At 41.8% G+C, this 20153-nt stretch overlaps 1 protein-coding gene across 2 annotated transcripts in view; it reads right to left on the minus strand.

Annotated features, from left to right (window-relative positions):
• Positions 1-4189: 4189 nt before the first annotated feature.
• Positions 4190-20153, minus strand: part of ap3b1a (adaptor related protein complex 3 subunit beta 1a) — a 141895-nt gene continuing 125931 nt past the window's right edge. For both annotated transcript variants that reach the window (XM_080420082.1, XM_080420083.1), the window contains exon 27: positions 4190-4850. In XM_080420082.1, the coding sequence (XP_080276208.1) occupies positions 4697-4850 (154 nt within the window). In that variant the 3' untranslated portion in view covers positions 4190-4696. The remainder of the gene's footprint in view (positions 4851-20153) is intronic.

The following is a 20153-nucleotide window of genomic DNA, read 5'->3' on the forward strand; positions in this document are numbered from 1 at the left end:
GACGAGACAAGCTATATTCAACGGCCTGTAACAAGCAAACGGGGGGTTGCGATGACTTTTTAAAAAAAGGGTTAAAAGGAATACTTCACCCCAAAAATTTACCTTTTGACTGGGATACCATGCAGTCCTACATTCAAACGTCCTGGGATTGACATCGCTGGGCAGATTCCCGTGACCTTTTGATGATTGGGCCGATTGACAGCGAATGACATGCTTGCAAATGTGTTCCCATGCTTTGGGCGAGAACACAAATTGATAATATAGCCAAACGCATGCATTTCAGTAGTACAGGGAATAAACGGCAACGGACGAACACACACATATGCGCGTGCGCACACAGAATTCCGTGCTGCAAAACAGTACCTAGCCAATAATTTGATGACCAGTGGCGTCTCCTACGGACCAGCCATCCGGTCATTCAGTAATTGAGGACTCCTCTATGGTAGGAGACCAACATTAAATTACTGTATATAAAATAATAATGTAAACTCCAAAACAACTCTCACAGTGTAATCACTGATGAGCCGACTGATGATTCAGGTTCAAAGAGAATGTTTTAAATATTTGCTCTTGTTAAGATTGGTCTCCTATTAACTTCGATTAGTCAAATATTGGATTATTGGCTCAGGAATGCGGAATTCAAGGCTTCATGGGGTGAGTAATAATGATAGAAAATAAGTAATTTTTGGGGTGAACTACTCCTTTAACACCCACTGTCATAATAACAGTCATAAAGTGTGTGTGTGTGTACACTGTGTGTACACTGTGTGTGTGTGTGTGTGTGTGTGTGTGTGTGTGTGTGTGTGTGTGTGTGTGTGCATGTACGTGTGTGTGTGTGTGTGTGTGTGTGTGTGCGCGTGCGTGCGTGCGTGTGCGTGTGATGGTAACAGCTGGTGGTGGAATGAGTGGAATGTTGATGTGGTGTGATGGATGTGAGGGTTGCCACGGTGACAGATGAGCTAACAGGTGCTACCCCCCCCCCCTCCAGACACACACACACACACACACACACACACACACACAGCAACAGAACACCCACAACATACCTTATATCTGCATTGCTTTGCTCAACAATAAATGCACTACCTACAGAAATGAGAGCTTACTTACAGTATGTACTGTGTAACACATCGTCACTGTCGGGCAGAAACCTCTTATCTCCATAAGTTGTGTTTTTTCGTAAATTACCTCCCTACTACAGCGTCACACAAAAGCTTCAAAAGTAGCAGATCTACAAGCTCGACGCGTTACGAGCTTGTAGATCTGCTACTTTTGAATCCTGAAAACCACCCGACAGAGACAATATACTGTACCAAATGTATTGTGTTGCCGTTGGGTTCACATCGTAACTTATTGTTGCTGTCAAGCAGAAACCTTGTATCTCCATATTTCTGCTTTTTGAAATGAATGTCCTACTTCGTCATACTGCAGTGTCACACCAAAGTAGCAAAAATAATTGACGATCTACAAGCTCAACGCGTTGCATCTGCTATTTTTGCTACATCGGAAAAAAGCTTTGAAAGTGATTGTGTGTGTCAATATTGAACCAATGAAAAGTATTCAGAGGCTTGTGACTAAATAATAATGATATTGGATCCATTGGAACACAGGTTTATTTTTTTTTATTTTTTTACATATCTCTGTCGGCTGGAAACCTCATGTCCAAAACTGTAACTTTTCAGGATTCAAATTCAAAAATAGCTTAAGTAGCAAATCTACAAGCTCAAAACGCGTCGCTTCCCGACACATTTCGAGCTTGTAGATCTGCTGTTTTTTATGCTTTTGTGTGACGCTGTAGTATGATGAAGTAGGGCGTTCATTTATGAACCAACACAACAAGTTAGAATATGGAGATTGGAGGTTTCTGCCCGACAGCAATGATTTCCTGAAAAGTAACAGTTTTGGACATACAAGGTTTCCGTCCAACAGTGACGTTATGTGTACCCCACCCATATCGTGTGTGGTGTACAAGAAGAGAACAGGACTGAATGAATGTTTGACCCCTACAGTGAAGGGGTTCTGTGACTTTTTAATGTCTCTCACTCTCACTCTCTCACACACACACACACACACACACACACACACACACACACACCTCTAAGTTCAAAGATGTATAACAGGACAATAATGGAAAACCCAAGAAAATCCAATAGGACAAGTGTTCTTTGTTACAATACATTTCAACTTTAATCTTTCATCAAACGCGATACAGATAAATATCTTGCTGATTGAACTCTATTATTATTATCATAATTATTATCAGAGTCTAAAAACATGTTTATTCACGTATAGAAAGGCACTTCACATGATGTCACTTTGACACGATAAGGCATGGAATGGAAAAGAGGCAAGAGAACAGAAAATCAAGTCTGGTACGAAACTACATCATTAAAAGAATCATTGTGTTTGGTGTTGGTTCATTGTCTCTAAATGTCCTCTCCTGTTGACAATAAGTAGATAGGTAGGTCTTAATGCTTTAATTAATTAATGAAGAGCTGGTTGGTTGGAGGATAATTTCCAATTAAATGCAACATCAATGCTTATAGTTCTCTTCTTTTTATTACATGAGAACTGCTTGGCAGAATGTCAGTGATGAAATTACATTTTAAAGAAATAGTTCACGCCAAAAAATACTATTCCTTTAAAATCAGCCAAACTACATATAACGAGTGCAACGTCTCGGTCAGGTGGAAACCTCATAAGTCCAAAACTTTCACTTTTCAGGATTCAAAAACATGAAAAATAGCAGATCGACAAGCTCAAACAAGCTTGTTTTTGATACTTTTGTGTGACGCTGTAGTATGATCAAGTAGGGCGTTAACTTACGGAAACACACAAAGTTAAAATATGGAGATGAGGTTTCTGCCCGACAGTGACATAAACAACGTCTGAAGTGACACTCAGATTGGTCAAAGCAGAATTTAAACATTTTAGCCCTGTGGCCAAAACTTCATCTGGTTTCTGCTGTTTATTTCAACATAAAACTTCATCCACGGCTGCAATCTTCTCAAAAATAATAATTCAAACAATATTCAGGAAACTCTTCACTGGTCGAACTTGTCCTTATTGATGGAATAAGGTGGAACTGTGGACGCTAAAGTATAGCAATGGCCTTTGGATCATCGGAATATAACAGTAACATACATTGAGGGCACTTTCCTGTTTTTAAATAGACCTTCAAACGTGTGTGTTTGGTTTTAAAGCTAAACACCACCTCAGTGTAAGGATTCAGGGAGACAATGTTGTCACAGGAATAGGAACGTCCTATGAGTTCAACTTTAGAAGACATTGGAGAACGTGGTTTCCAAAACTGGGGGAGCTCTGCCAGGAAAAGTGTGGGAACCCTTGCCATAGATAATGTGTCAGTCCTGGTAATATTTCCATTCTGAGAAAACACTATACAGTAGGCTTTAATGTTTGTAGTTTTTCCCTGATTCATTCTCTATGGAACTGCTCCACTTTAATCCTTTAAGACCGGAAATGCATCAGTGTCATTTTAAGATTTCTTTGGGCTATTAAAAAATTGCAGATCTACAAGCTCATAGCGTGGCACAGAGTGCCGCGCCATTAGCTTGTAGATCTGCAATTTTTCTTTAAAATCGTGATTGAATTGAAGTCTTTGAATATACTGTAGATATTTTTAAAGCAAACATTTGTAACTCAAACCTTTGCTTCTGGGGATTCTACAAATGTCTTCTAAAAAAAAACAAAACAGTTTTTTAAAAAAAACGTATGTTGCTATAATCAGTGGTTCTCAAACTTTTTCATGTCAAGGACGGCAAAAATGATATGTATAGTTTTGCTCTTGTTAAGCTTTGCCTCCCATTTACTTCAATTGATTCAATCTTTGAACGTTAGTTCAGGAATGCGACAAAAACAAACAAAATCTCCATGATTCCGAGGCTTCAATAGGGTAACTGAAAGAAAACAAGTTATTTTGGGGTGTTGAAATACTCCTAGAACTGTTCATGATCACTAGTGTAACTATTGATCGCTGATTGACTATAAGGTTGGACTTTCCTGAACCTCAAAAGTAAAAATACCAGAATTTGTAAATTATCTCTTGTGATCTAGTGCTGTAACACTGTTACTCAATGTAGGGCCAGATCTGTAACTCTGAGAGTGTACAAATGGAACCAAATGGACCCTTACAGATCCATTTGGTTCCATTTGTACACTCAGAGTTAATTTGACATTGAGGATTTTATTGTATATTGGAGGTCCCAGATATTAAAACATTGGTCTCAAATTGGGGGTCCCTTTTAGAGCAGTGGTTCTCAAAGTGGGGACCAGGGACCCCCAGGCGTCCTTAAGTGGGGGGGGGGGGGGTTCCAGGGGATCCCCAGCAAAATTAGTTAATATAGCATCAACATCAGTTTAACCACTTTAATACATCGGCTATTTGAGCCGATCTACAAGCTCTCAGCACATTGCGATGCTACGAGTTGTGAACTTATAGATCTGCTTTTTTCAAAACATCTTGATAGAATGTGAATTTCTTTTAATATTTTTGAAACATTTTAACAACACAAATCTTGTGGGTTTGGGGGGTTCCTGGCACAGCATATTTTCAGATGGGGTTCCTTGACATGAAAATGTTTGAGAACCACTGGTATAAGAATGTTCCTATTCCTGTGACCCCCCCCCCCCCAATATGGCTAGCAGGCAGTGTGGGGGTCCTATAGCAGGGGGGTCTCTACAGCTTCTCTAAGGCCTGTTTGAAGTCCCGCAGCAGCATGGAGGCCATGACACTCTTCTCTGTGTTGATGGTGAGCAGCACGCCGGAGGCTTCCTGAATCTCCATGGAGACCAGAACCACCGCTCCACTGCTCACTGTCCGGCCCGCAAACCTGCACACACACACACGCACACACACACAATATGTATTTATAACAGAAGTGCAAGAATGCATTGAACAAAGGACATAAACACTGCCAGTGCAGTCAGACAACAGGAAAACAGCCAGTTACAAAGAGCATAGACGGCAGAACATTGTTACATACAATATAGTTGACATACTTGTCACACACAGCAGACATCAATCATGGATATAGGAAACAACCTTGCTAACTGTTTGGCCCTCCTTTAGGGGAAGCCAGACTTTTGGAAGCTCTCATGCTTCCTTCAGTACATGAGGAGCTAGCAAGCCGCTTCTTATCACCTGACAGGGGGGAGTTTCCCCGGTAGGACGTAGCGCGTGGAAGGAACACGCTATTCCAACCATTTCCTTTCCCCTCCATCAGGTGCCCCGGCTGACCAAGGGGAGGCAGTATAGAGACCAGGATTACTGTGAGGGTACCTACCCTAGGGGACACAAGGAGAACATGCAAACTCCACACAGAAAGGCCCTTTCGCAAACCCCACCTAGAGTATGGGCACTGATGACGCGGAGGAGATGACACGGCCCTCGAAAACCGAAGGTTTAAGAGATTATAATAATAATAATAATAATAATAGAACACTGGTGGTCGGGTCCATACGGGTCCATCCATTTCAAATGGATCTGACCGAGACCCTTGGCAATTGGAACTGATCCGACCCGTGCCCGAGGGACAAGTCAATATTTTGGCCCCAACCCGGTTCGGGGCGGACCCGTGCTACCCTCTAGTGCCAACGTCAAAATGCTTCAACAATATACACTCAAAGCATCAGAAGGAGCCCCTTAGCCCATTATATAAAGTATATTTACATGTAAAAGCTCCAACGACGCAAAGGCTGTGTAATTACCTGATTAGCTCGTATTATAGAGTGTGGGAGAGACACAAACAGAATGACGCTGCTGCCACACACACACACAGTTTATTATCCCACATTACTAAAAAGCTATTAGGGGGGAGACACGCCCCTCAATGTCAATCAAACAGCAGTTATCCTCCTTTCATGGAGTGTGTGCCTGTGAATGATCCCCCCTACCACACACACACACACACAGACACAACAGGGGGATCCCCCCGTCCCACCAGGGACCCCCCCACCTCCCACACGCTCCCTCTAGGGGAATCCCACAATGACACCGTCCATGCCGGGTGGGGTGGAGGGGGACGGGCACACACATTTGGGTGCACATGGTCCCATTGAGAGAGCTCTAACAAGATGCAGGCAGAGGCTGTGACCCGGGGTGACCCTCTTCTAGACCCCCCCCCCGTCCCTCTTCTCGTGGCCAGAAACCTAGTATCTCCACATTGAAACTACTTCTTAATCGGATATTTTCGCTATATGAAACATTTTGAAAGTGAAAGTTCAGTGTTCAGATTGGAGTTAAAAATGTTTATGCTTTAAAAACATATAAAGTGTAAAATAATGCTTTTTAGCTCAAAAAATAAATTACACAGATGCGTTCCAGGTCTTAATGGGTTAACAAGAGCTTGTGACTAAATAGTAACTACACTGGATCCATTGGAACACAGGTTCGTCTTTTCCCCATTTCCTGAAAAAGTACACAGTTCTGGACATACAAGGTTTCCACCGGACAGTGACACTGCGGTCCCCCCCCCTGTCCCCTGCATGACGTTTGGCCATCTGCCTCCATTTAGCATGGAGTCCTTTAACAAAAGACCCCCGGTTACGTTGCCTCCCACCCTGCTCAGGCCTGACAAACAGGCTCACAGAGGAGAGCACTTATCCCCCCGAGTTAAAACCTCATGAAGAGCCTCGCTACGCTTAACCACCGCCGCCGCGAGCACGTTCACCAATTAGCATGCTCGTGTCGTAGCGCACACACGCACACACACACACACACACACACACACGACATGCAAACTTTAGCACTTCACTCTCCCTGTACCCCTTCCTGCCACCTTCTGCCGCGGATACAAGAAGAGTGGGCACTAAGGAAGAGTGGGCACCTCGATGTAAAATTGGCTATTTTGTCCAAAATGTTAAAACACTTTATATTAGAAAAATTGTATTTATTTAAAAGGGTATATAAGTCATGTAAAGTATCCATGATTTGATCATGCATGGTACATCATTATCAGACCTATATTTACCCTTCAACTTGGACCTTAATTGTCAAATGTTCAATCATGGGATACTTTACATTACTTAAGACATTTTTTTTTACATTTTGGACCAAATTGTAAATTTTACATAGAGGTGCCCACTTTGGCGCTAACTCCAAAATGTTAATTTTACAGGAAATTAAAAAACTAAATATTTTTTTTTCAGGAAATGAGGAAAACATATTTAAAAAATAAGGCAATACTGCCTCATCAAAGTTGGTTTTGAGACTTTATATATTGTCAGATACTTGTGTCATCATGTGTCATTATATTATCACCACTTTACCCCAATCCAACTCAAGTGGAGTTAGGAGTTTTTGTCCATCATTGATAAGAACAGCTGACAATGGATCTCCAAGCTCACAATGCATCACAATGCGTGAATGAATGCCCTGATGCTTCATGACACTGAAATGAATGGGTGTGTATAAGGTGGACGCATGCTGCACGCGAATGTGAGTTTGTTTTCTTCCGCTCTCAGTCTGCAGCTCCGTGTGCCACGCAGGGGAGAGGGGGCGGAGTTAGCTGGTTTGGTCGACCAGCTTAATAAAAAAAATACATATATATTTTTTTTAATTGACGTAGATCTAGGTCAATGGCAGGGAATGTGTTAAAGAGCTGGAGAGACAGGGAGACTCATGTTACTGAACAAACAAACACAACAGATATCACTTATCCTACCTTTAACCCTAAAGCCAGTTATACTTGATTGCACGCTGGTGTTGCGCACCAAAAATAGCCAATCTACAAGCTCAAAAAGTGCTGCAGCTTGGTGCGTTGTTGGTCTTGTAGATCTACTATTTTCAGTATGAAATTTAGTATAATCCTAACGCCTAATCATAACCTCTAAATGTCTAATCCTAACACAGACTTGAGTCTGTTCCTAACTCTAATCAGGAAAATGGGCCTCACAATGTCTATTTCTCTAATTCTACTATACTTGTGGACACACACACACACACACACGGGACAGATAAAGGGACACTAAGTGTGTGGGGTGGGGGTCTCTCTCTCTAGGGAGGGTAAATTAGCATCAACAGGAGAGCAGACAGTCTCCTCACACTTAATTAAAATATCAGCCTCAGCAGGAACACAAGAACCCCCCTACACACACACACACTTCAGTTAATAATTCACCACTTGTACATTAATACAAATTATTAATACATTTTTTTATTCCTTATTTTATTTGGGAAAACAATGTTTTTTCATTTTGGTTTCATGTAAATAGTCCATCTAAACAAACGTTTGTCTATGGGGACGGTACAACCAGGGGGGGGGGGGGGGGAGACTGGAAGTACGTTTTATGAACGTTTCCATTTAGCCGATTCCTGCTCATCGCCCTGTGACACAATAAGCCCACACAAATGGACATCGCTGTGTGGCCTAGTACAGGGTTTCTCAAACTTTTTTAAACCACAACACCACATTATGAGGGATTTTTTTTTGGACAACAGTACAGTCAGTAGAGTACATGCATTGATGACAGTCACCAGGAGGATCACCCACCGCCCCAATCAGAAACCCTGGTTGAATGGAGAGGTGAGGTGTCTTTTGAAGGTGGAGATACATCAGCCCTGAGGGCAGCAAGGAGGAATCTGGAGGCCGGAATTAAAAGAGCAAAAGTGGAGTATGCTCAGACAATTCAAGGTCACTTCTCCACAAATAACTCCCGGGACATGTGGAGGGTCATAAAAACTAACACAGACTACGGCAAGAGCGATGTTGAATGCCCCTTGGACCCATGTCTCCCAGATGCCCTCAATATGTTCTTTGGCCGTTTTGAAGCTTCCTACACCTCGCCAAGTTCCAGGCTCACTGTTCCACCGGGTCAGCTGCCTCTCAGCGTGTCTGCTGAGGACCTGAGGAAGACTCTGCAGCGCATCAATCCCCGGAAAGCAACGGGCCCAGATAATATCCCGGGAAGGATGTTGAGGTACTGTGCTCATGAACTCACAGAGGATTGGACAGATATTTTGTATATCTCACTCTCCCAGGCTGTGGTGCTGGTGTGTCTTAAGACTTCTAGCATCATCACGGTGCCCAACAGTGCAGCAGTAAAGAGCACAAATGACTTTTGTCCAGTGGCTCTCAACCGGATAGTTATGAAATGTTTTGAGAGCAACTAGTCATGGTCCACATAAGGAATAACATCAACAGTAATGTGGACCCACATCAGTATGCCTACAGGAAGAGTGTCGTCTGTCATACACACTGCTCTCATCCATCTGGAGGAGGGGGGACTCACATGTCAGGCTGTTGTTTCTAGACTTCAGTTCTGCGTTTAAAGGTTTCATGACATTCAGTTATTTAGCATGATTCTTCAAACGTGTATTAAAAGTTGTAACTGAAAAATCCACTCCAGTGAGCCATGGCAGGATATTTTCTCTCTGATTTCTAAATCCTTTTCAACTGCAATGAAAAAATAAATCTTTGCCTGCGGGTGTCGCTGTTGAGGGATTTTGACTGTCAATCATCGCCTCTGCTCCGCCACCCCCAAAGGAATCGATAGGGGAGGGGAGGGGAGGGGGCGGGATTCAACGTTTTTTGGGGTCTAATTCAGGTCATAAACCCCCCCAAAAAACATAAAGAAATAAAAAAGGGAAAATGAATGTCATAGAACCTTTAACACGATCCAACCCGCAGACTCTTGCCAGTAAGCTGCTGCTGCTCGAATTAACACCAAACCTGTGCAGAATCCACGGCACTTCGTCCTCTTCCATCATCCTCAACACCGGTTCCCCCCAAGGGTGTGCCTGAGCCCCCTGCTGTACACGCTGTTCACACATGACTGCTCAGCTTAACTTCCAGGCAGTCATATCGTGAAATTTCGCAGACGGCACAGTAGCAGTGGTACAGATATCCCACAACGAGGAGTTGTCGTACCAGCAGGAGGTGACAGATGTAGTGGACTGGTGTGCAGAGACTAGTCTCTGTACTAACGTGGGGGAAACGAAGGAGCTGATAGTGGATTTTAGAAGGAGACCATGCCCCCTCCCTCCCCCTGTTCATTAATGGAGCTATGGTGGAAAGGGTCGCCCGCTTTAACTCATTCAGTGCCATTGATGTGTTTTTTCCCAAAGGCCCAGAGTGCCAAACACGTGTTTTCAGTATTTTTCCACCAGCTGGCGCTGTTCGCAAACCCGCGATCACCATCTGAGTCCTTTAGAGGCACAGAAGCAGCAAAACCATGTGATCACAAAAAAAAAGCACATACACTTCCATGAAAAAAAGAAAAGCAAACGCCTTTTTCTGTGCTTTCAGTTGTTGTGGGGGAAAACCACCCCTCCTCATTCAACAGCCCATATCTATGAAATGGACCATCGCGGCTAAACAATTCTTTTTCTCCGAATGTACGATACAATATCTGCTGTTGGGCAAAAACCTCTTATCTCCATGTTCTAACTTTTTGTGTTTTTTCATAAATGAACGCCCTAGTTGATCATACTACTAGCCTGGGATCCAGTCTGATTCACCACGTTCGGCTGATTTTGTTTTCTCACTTCACTTATCAGTCTGGCCAGCCTCCTATTTGACTCGTATTTCAATTACGTAGGAAGTGACTCGAGTTTTACATTGGATAACACTGGTCTCGCCGCCCCCCCCCCCCCCCTAAAGACCAATCAGAAGCCGCGAGTCGTTTTCACTCGTGCTGTGCACGGAGATAGGAGGCTTTCCAGACTTATAGCGAGTGAGAAAAAGAAATCCGCCGAACGTATCGGAGCAGTCTGGATCCCAGGCTATCATACTAAAGCATCACACAAAAGCATCAAAAGTAGCAGATCTACAATTCGAGCTTGTAGATCTGCTACTTTTGAATTTGAATCCTGAAAAGTAACAGTTATGGAGATATGAGGTTTCCACCCGACAGAGACGATATATAACTGTATAGCTGTTGTTATACAGTAAAATAAATAATACAACAACATGCCTGGCATGTTTTGAGGATATACTGTACAATTCTTCTACTTGTTTTCCCTCTCACTCCTGGGTTGTAGGCTAATAATCACATTCTAACAGTCCAGTTTAATGTAAAATCTTTTCAAAAAGACAAATCTGTTATTTGGTATTCATTCATTCATTTTTTATAAATTATACGCTCACGTGTTGAGAGCTTATAGGTCTGCTATTTTCAAAATAATTATCTTGAAAAAAGGTTTAATAATTGTGAAACATTTTAACACCACAGATCTTGTATGGGGGACCCTGGCACAGCATATTTTCAGATGGGGGTCCGTGGCCAAATACTTGTTAATTCGGGGGTCCTTGACATGAAAACCAATGACCTAACCAACCCCTAGGGCCCTCTCTCTCAGCAGTGTAAGCTCTCTCTCTGTGTCTCAGTAGTGAGGTGTGTGCACACATATATTCCCTGGTGTTTGGCTAATGGATTTAGGATATAAATGTAAATCATTTTGTCCAGCAGTCGGTTAACAGCAGCCTGAGGCTTTTTTCACTGTGTCCACACACACACACACACACACACACACACACGCACGCACGCACACACACCCATCCTGTCACAGAATGGTGACATGATGTGAGATCCACATGGTTTATGGGTAAGTATGGACTGTATATGTCCATATTAACGTCTCCATCATTAAAAAGGCATGTTTCTTTATTAGACTATAGTCTAAAACAAACATGCATTCTTAATGATTACAGGCTGGAAATAAATCCGGGAACGCATCTGTGTCATTTAAGATTTTGGCTATAACCATTATCTTATAAACTTTGGCCATTCAAAAATAAGCAGATATACAAGCTCGTAGCGCTATGAGCTTGTAGATCTGCTATTTTTGAAAAAATAATTGTGCAAATCTTTGAAAATATATATTTTTAAAGTGAACATTTGTAACTCAAATCTTTGCTTCTGGAGGTCCCTGGAACAACATATTTTACAAATGTTATAAATAGCCGAAAATGGCACAGATACTTTCCCGGTCTAAATGGGCTAACGTCTATATCATTAAAAATGCATGTTTTTTTTTATTAGACTATAGTCTAATATACAAACATGCATTCTTAATGATTACAGGCTGGAATTAAACATTAATAACGTGAATAGAGGAACCACAAAGAGAACCAATTTATAAAACGCACACACAGGTTTGTATCACTATACTTGAGAGGACATAAACATTGTAGGACGCCAATTTAATGAATGTCATTTAGTTTTTTTGCCATTTTTAACAGTAAGCCTAAATGCGAGCTTGTAGATCGGCAACTTTTTGGTGCACAACACCAGCGCACAATTAAATTAATTATGAATCAGGCATAACTCTCTAGTCTAAATCTCTAAACCCTTCTAAATATAATCCTAATCTCAACCTGAATCTTTTTCTAATTGTAAACAAACGTATCTCTAATACTAAAATGTTTACACACACACACACACACACACACACACACACACACGTGGTAGTGTAGTGTATTGGTTGCATTAATTGCACTGTTTGGAGCTCTGGACTCTGAGTTGCATTGATCTGCAGGTTGCAGCCACGCATCCACCACCAATTATCTATGATTCTCATCACTGCACACACACTGTGTGTGTGTGTGTGTGTGTGTGTGTGTGTGTGTGTGTGTGTGTGTGTGTGTGTGTGTGAGAGAGAGAGAGAGAGAGAGAGACTTGTGAGGGCCAAATATCCAATTTGAGAAATAGCCTTTTTCCTGGTCCTCACACGAGAAATTGTTTTATGGTTAAAAAAGATTTTGGTTTACAATTAGGAACAGATTCAGGTTAGGATTAGGATTAGTCATTCAGAGGTTAGGTTTAGGGGTTAGGATTGGAATCATGCCTGACTTATACCCCCCCCAAAAAAATTGGGGGCTATTTTCGTCTATTTTCAATGCTGTCCCAATATGTTGATGTCCTCACAAGTATAGTAGTACAAACGTGTGTGTGTGTGCCATCTGTCTCCCCTCCACCATGCCACCACAAAGTGGGGTTTTATCTCTACAGTACATGAAACCCTTAAACAGACACAAGACAACAGGCGAAAGAGGCTACAGCTCAACCGGAAGGTTCCCAGTTCGATCCCAATATGATATTAAAAAATATATAATCTGTACATTGAAGCTATAGAAACTACAGGCTGCCAGGTAAACACATGAACCACGCATCTGTGTCATTTTAGATTTTAGCTACAACCATTATTTTATAATTTGGGCTATTCATAAATAGCAGATGTACAAGCTCGTAGCGTGGCACGAGTGCCGCACTATGAGGTTGTAGATCTGCTATTTTAGAAAAATCTTGAACATTTGTGCAAATCTTTGAATATATATTTTTTCAAGCAAACATTTGTAACTCAAATCTTTGCGCTATGAGCTTGTATATCTGCTATTTTTGAATAGCCAAAGAAATCTAAAATGACAGAGATCCTGGATTGAATGGGCTAAATAACATGCTTTCAAATGTCCATTTTAACCTTTGCATAAGACTGCATGGGCTGGGTCAAGTGCTACGGGCTCAGGTGGAGTCTGAAGAGGTTAGTCATTCATCTATATCCCCTTTACCTGCATCTAAAGCAAACATTTGACCACAGGAATGTGTACTGTATGTGTCACTGTGATTTTAAACACTTAAGCCATATTTTACAGCTATCTGAATAAAACAAGTCAAATGCAAGTCTTCAAATGCTGAAATAATTTAAATGGGGAAGCAATGTTTTGGTCAGCGTGCAAGAATTTTTTTTTTCTTCAGTCATCTTTAGCCTTTGGCTTTCACCAGGGATAAGCGAAAATAGCCGATCTACAAGCTCATCAGCTATTTTCGCTATTTCAGAAATGTTTTTAAAGAGAAAGTAATCTCTCAAGAACAGACTGAGAGCTTCGCAATCTGAATCTGTCGGGACGGTCGTTCAGAACGTGTGCACATTGGCCTACAAGTGGACAGGCCTTAGATCCGGAAGCAAGCTGCGCTTTAACCAATCAAAGCCGCTCCAGTCTCCACGGACTTTCTAGGTCTGCGAGGCAAAACATATGGTCCGCGGCCCGGACTGACACAAATAGTGCACAGCGCACGTCAAGATTTCATTAAAATGTCTCCGTAATCCACACAAGTATGTTTATAAATACCGTGTCAGTTAAATTATATCACCAGCCGATCAAAGAATACGATTTGAAACGCAAGTGACAGACGGTGCCGTTTTTCTCCATCGCGGCATCCCCGGCGTCTGTCTCCGCACGGTAACGTTACATCGCGATCTAAATTTAACTCCGCGAGGGTACAGATGGAACCAAATGGATCCGTGGACCCTCTCTCTCTCGGACTAACAAAAACAGCCAAAATGGCTCTTTTAAGCCACCCGCTCATATTGAACATAATTCCTAAGTAAATTGTTTAATTTGAACAGAGCTAAATCAGTTTGTGTGCCTCAGCCTCAGCATAAAAGAGTCATATTTTTTGGTTGCCACTGCGCGGCCCATAGTGGTCCGTGGTGGAAGAAATGTTATCTAGTCGGAATGAAAACATAGGCGCACCACCGGAAGTGGAGGGCTGAGGGCATCTACAAGCTCACAACGTGTCTGCGACGAGTTGTGAGCTTGTAGATCGGCTATTTTTGGAGTGCGACACCCACACCAAACATAAAATAACGTTTCTTAGATCTACTGGATCTCTTCTCCACTAGCCCCTCCCTAACATTTTAGTTTAGTTTTTATTTGTTGAAGATATTGTCAAAATATAGCTTAGTTTTTAGTATTTTTTGGGGACGTGAAAAAAGGCAGTCGACGAACATTTTTCACAATAGTTTTAGTCGACAAAATTAACACTTTATTGAATGTGATGTCTTTCTATCATGCATCTACAGTATGTTTTTCTTGCCCTGTAAGCTGTGTCTTAACACATTGAATGCCAAAAACGGTCCGGACCGTTTTTGAGGGTCCAAACGAGAAGTGCCGAAAACGGTCCGGACCGTTTTTGACCCAATTCTATTTTTATACATGTGGGCCACGTGGGGCGCTAAAACGAAACTTTGACATCACCCAAGCAGTTTCTGAGAAGAAGAGGCTGGATGTGGCTCCATGTCAAAAATCCTTCCGGTCGGCGTTTTCAATGTTATCTCCTTGATTAAAAGCTTAATATCTCCATTTCTTTTTAATGTGGTGGAAACGAGCCGTTTTCGATCGGCGATCACGCTGCAATGGAGGGTCGCGTTGGAAATATTATTGTTCCAGGCGTTAGTCGGGACCCTCCGCCGTCTCGCACGCACGCTTTGTTTACATGCATTTCCGCGTCGGGGCTTCTCACAGCACGAAATGTATAACGCAAGTGGATGGAAGAAATGCTGGCACTCAACGTATAATATTTTAATAAACCTCTGGCACCCAATGTGTTAAATGCTGAATTCCCCTCGCTGGATCAACGAAGGTCTTATCTGATCTCATTTGGTTGCATTTGTACACTCTCGATAAATGAACACTAAGGATTTTACTGTGGGCCATCTTTAGTGTTTTCGTTAACCCATTAAGATCGGGAGAGAATCTGTGTCATTTTCACGATTTTTCTTAAAAAAATAGCAGATCTACAAGCTCATAGCGTGGTACCGAGTGCCGCGCTACGAGCTTGTTGATCTGCTATTTTTGAAAAAAATAAAAAGTGAAAATGTGTGCAACTCTCAAATCTTTGTTTCTGGGGGATGCTACAAATGTCTTCTAAATCTTACAGTTTTTTGAAAAACAATATGTTTCTTTTTCATGTGAAGGACCCCCACAATAATATGCATTTGGCCACGGAACCCCCATCTCAAAATATTTTGTTCCAGGGACCCCCCCATGAAGCAAAGATTGGAGTAAAAAATGTTTGCTTTAAATATATATATATATATATATTCAAAGACTTGCGCAAATTTTCACGGTTTTTCAAAAATAGCAGATCTACAAGCTCATACTTATATAAACTCATATACTATCGTATATCTGCTTTTTTTGAATAGCCAAAAAATAAATCTTAAAATGACATAGATGCGTTCCCGGTCTTAATGGGTTAATAAACTCCATTTTCATGATTATCTGGTGCTGAGGAAAAAAGGTTTTATGATGTTCCTCAACTAATGGAACACAAACACACTACGATAGAGCTGTCACATTCTTATAAAGCTACTGCAGGTCGAGAGTTTAGAAAGGCTGGTCAAATCAGTGCTAAGTAGGAACTGGGTACGTGCAGGGGAACAATTCAGCATTTAGAGGAAAAAGGGCAATAATGAAATTATATAAAAAGAGTAAAGCAAAGAGGGAAAAAAAGCACAGCTTATAAATCAAGGGGGCTCACTTTGTGAAAAATAGGCTCTAACCAGAGGGATTGGCAATGCATGCAAAATTCCATCAAATTTGCTTTCAAACCGACTGAAAAATAGGGCTAGATTTATTCCATTCCGCCTGTTTAGACATAAACAAGAGAACAGCGTTTTGTACGTTTGCTTTCCTGCTTGATTTATTGCCATCCTGCTTTCCAGCAATCAATTCAATTTCAGTGTTTTCACTGAAATCCCCTTTCGTTTGCTCCCCTCCCCCCTCCCCTAAACACACCGGCTGCCGGCTGGGGAAAAGCAGTGCTGCACCCTGCTGGTGGACAAAGGTACTGCTGCACAGGAGATGAAGTGTTTACAAAGAGCTCCAGTGATGTTAATCATACGGTCACTGTCGTTGTGGAAACCTCATATGTCCAAAACTGTTACTTTTCAGGAAATAGAAAAAAAATACAAAATGAAAATAATTTGCAAAAATAGCTCATTTGTTAGCTTGCAGGGCGTCTGTTTTTGCACAACTCTTGTGCGACAAATTAGGGAATACATTTTTACGGAGGAAAAAATACAAAAAAAAAACGTGAAATATGGACAATTGGAGATACAAGGTTTCTTGCGGACAGCTACGATATCGTCTCTGTCGGGTGGAAACCTCACATGTCAAAAACGTACTTTTCAGGATTCAAATTCAAAAACAGCAAAAGTAGCAGATCTACAAGCTCAAAGCACGTTGCTTCACGCCACGTTTCGAGCTTGAGGATCTGCTATTTTTTATGCTTTTGTGTGACCCTGTAGTATGATCATCAAGTAGGGCATTAATTTATGAAAAAACACAAAGTTAGAATATGGATATAAGAGGTTTTTGTCTCAAACTTTACAACAGAATATATTATGAATCAACCACTTCAGCCCTATTTCAAATCTAGTGCAAATAGCAGATCTACAAGCTCACAACGCGTCGCAGTGCAACACCATATATTGATTTGACACTTTGGTGGAAATGTTCTGAATTTCAATACAGCAATGCATTGACATTAAACAGGAAAATGTATGTGCAAATCTTTGAATAAATATATTTTTTAGCGAACATTTGTAACTCAAATCTTTGCGTCTGGAGGTCCCTAGAACAACCAATATATTACAAATGTTCGCTTTAAAAAATATATATTCAAAACATTTCACGATAAAAAAAAAATTGCAGATCTACAAGGTCATAGCGCGGCAATCGGTGGCGCGATATGAGCTTGTAGATCTGCTATTTTTGAATAGCCAAAGAAATCTAAAATGACAGGTGCTTTCCCGGATTGAATGGGCTAAATAACATGCTTTCAAATTTCCATTTCAAAAATTTTTTTACCTGCATCTGATGTAAACATTGTATTTTTTTAATACTTGAGTATTTACTTGAGTATATATACTTTGTCCACCACTTCCCTCTGGGGAGACAGAGGTGACCTCACTGCTCTGACCTCCTCTACAAACTCTCAGTGTGTGCATCCGATCACATCGATTGATCCATCGATCGCTGCTGTGTGTGTGTGTGTGTGTGTGTGTGTGTGTGTGTGTGTGTGTGTGTGTGTGTGTGTGTGTGTGTGTGTGTGTGTGTGTGTGTGTGTGTGTGTGTGTGTGTGTGTGTGTGTGTGTGTGTGTGTGTGTGTGTGTGTGTGTGTGTGTGTGTGTGTGTGTGTGTGTGTGAGTGAGAGTGAGACTCCCTGTGTGTACAATTTGGTACACCAAAACACAGCGACTTCAAAACACACGTCTCAGTAATGCACACGGTCGCACTGTTGTCCAAACGATGGCCTGGGAAAGTGGGGAAAATAAGTAATATGTAGGGCTTGATATCGAATTTGGATACTTTTCTTGGCATCTAAATGAATACTTACTCTGTATCGAAACCTAAGGGGTATCGAAACCATTTGCACAGATTTTAACCCAATAAAACCGGGAAAGCACCCGTTTCTTTTTAGAGTTTTGCGTATATAAAAAAATAGCATATCTGCGAGCTTGTACATCTGCTATTTTTGATCATTTTTGAAAAATCTTTAAAGTGTGAGAACTACTGATTTAGAGGGCATTTATAGAATCAGCCTCCTCAGGTCTTAATGGGTTATATAGACATTTGTTCGGTCCGCAGGCCTTCATGTGTAACACAGACGAAGGCCTGCCGAAAGGTGTCCGTTTGGTGGACTGCTGCTGTGGATCATCATCATTAAAAAAAAGACTCCGAGAGTGTACATTGTTTCTATATATTTGAGGCGAGAAATAGACAATAAAATAATATTGATTCATATTTGATCAACACTTCCTACCGGTGTTTTCCAAGCCGACCGTGTTGCACTGGACGCACCTGGCATAAATTAACGGACTACTTTCATTACCGTAAGGCGCAATTAAATCTTTTTAAAATCAATCAAATCATTTTGTTGTTGCTTTTGGGTAAATGTATTAATTTCTTTATTAAGTAGCCGTGTATAAGTGGGATAATCAATGGGGAGCCGGTCATTATTGAAAAATAAACCACGACAGGGTGATTTAGACCTCGACGCAAATCACCCTGTCAGGGTTTATTTCTCAATCACGACCTGCTCACCACCGATTATGCCTGGCTTAAACACCTACAGCTATATTGTAACGTAGAACTCCAACTGGGTCTCGTCATTGATCACAACCAGCAATCAAAAGGTGCTCATTTGGTGCAGGTACCAAACAAGAATTCCTATTATCGTTTCCCCAGGCAGGGGTCCTCAAAGTGGGGTCTGGATGTGGTTCTAAGGTTTTTTCTGGCCAAGGACCCCTTAGCTGAGAGAGATATGAAGCAGGGACAATGGGAATGACACTGCTCCTGGCAGAGCGTTAGAGAGAACTTGCTAGCTCTCTCTGGACCAGAGCTACTGCAAGCTAAACCCTGCATCATCACAAGTCACTACAGAGACCTTTTTTATTAGATCCTTGAACAATGATCTAAATCAGTGGTTCTAAACCTTTTCAGGCTGTGACCCCACAAAATAATCATATTTGAACTGAGGACCCCGCCCCCACCCTGATAAGCACTTGGAATGTAGCAGTTGAGGCATACAACTTAGTTTGACTCGGTTCCACAGATAAATACTGTGAAAATATCCAATCTACAAGCTCACAACGCCTCGCAGCTTGTAGATCGGCTATTTTCAAAACAAATTCCTCTTTCTTGTAAACTCAAAAAAAGTTTGGAAACTTAACTTAGGTCGATTATGTCTCCCCTTTAATAATACCAATTGGTATTATATTTGATATAATTTTTATTGTTGATTAGTCAACAACGAGGTATAACTTCGTGCAATCGTGCTTGTGGGTAGCGCCCCCCAAAAACTTGCCATAATCCCCCAATATACTTCTCTTGTTTTGAGCGACCCGACCTGCCAGCACACATCTGCTTGCTGGCTGGTGTGTTCCAGTCACCAGTGTGTGACTGGCACCTGAGCATGGGTCCTGCAACGTTGACATCTGTCTGTGGTACCGTTGTGCAAATCTTGCCTGTAAATCTCTGGAAGAAAGCCTATGGTTCCTCAGAAAAGCAAGGGTGAGGAACCGGTCTTCTTGGGGTGTTGTCTTCCTTTGACTTCACCAGTCTCAAAGAACTTGGTTCTTAGTTTGGAGATGGTACCAGGGTCAGCTGACACCAAATACAAATAATGCTGCCACTTTGCATAACACCAGCTTCCACTTGCCCTATTGCACGGGCCTTATCCTGAAGGGGGCTCACCCTTGCTTCACTGAGGAACCATAGGCTTTCTTCCAGAGATTAACAGGCAAAAATTTGCACAACGGTACCACAGACAGATGTCAAAGTTGCAGGACCTATGGTCAGGTGCCAGTCACACACCTTTGACTGGCAATTTTTTGGGGGGGCGCTGCC

This window comes from Gymnoscopelus braueri (genome assembly GCF_963280865.1).
Source record: "Gymnoscopelus braueri genome assembly, chromosome: 22".
NCBI lineage: Eukaryota > Metazoa > Chordata > Actinopteri > Myctophiformes > Myctophidae > Gymnoscopelus > Gymnoscopelus braueri.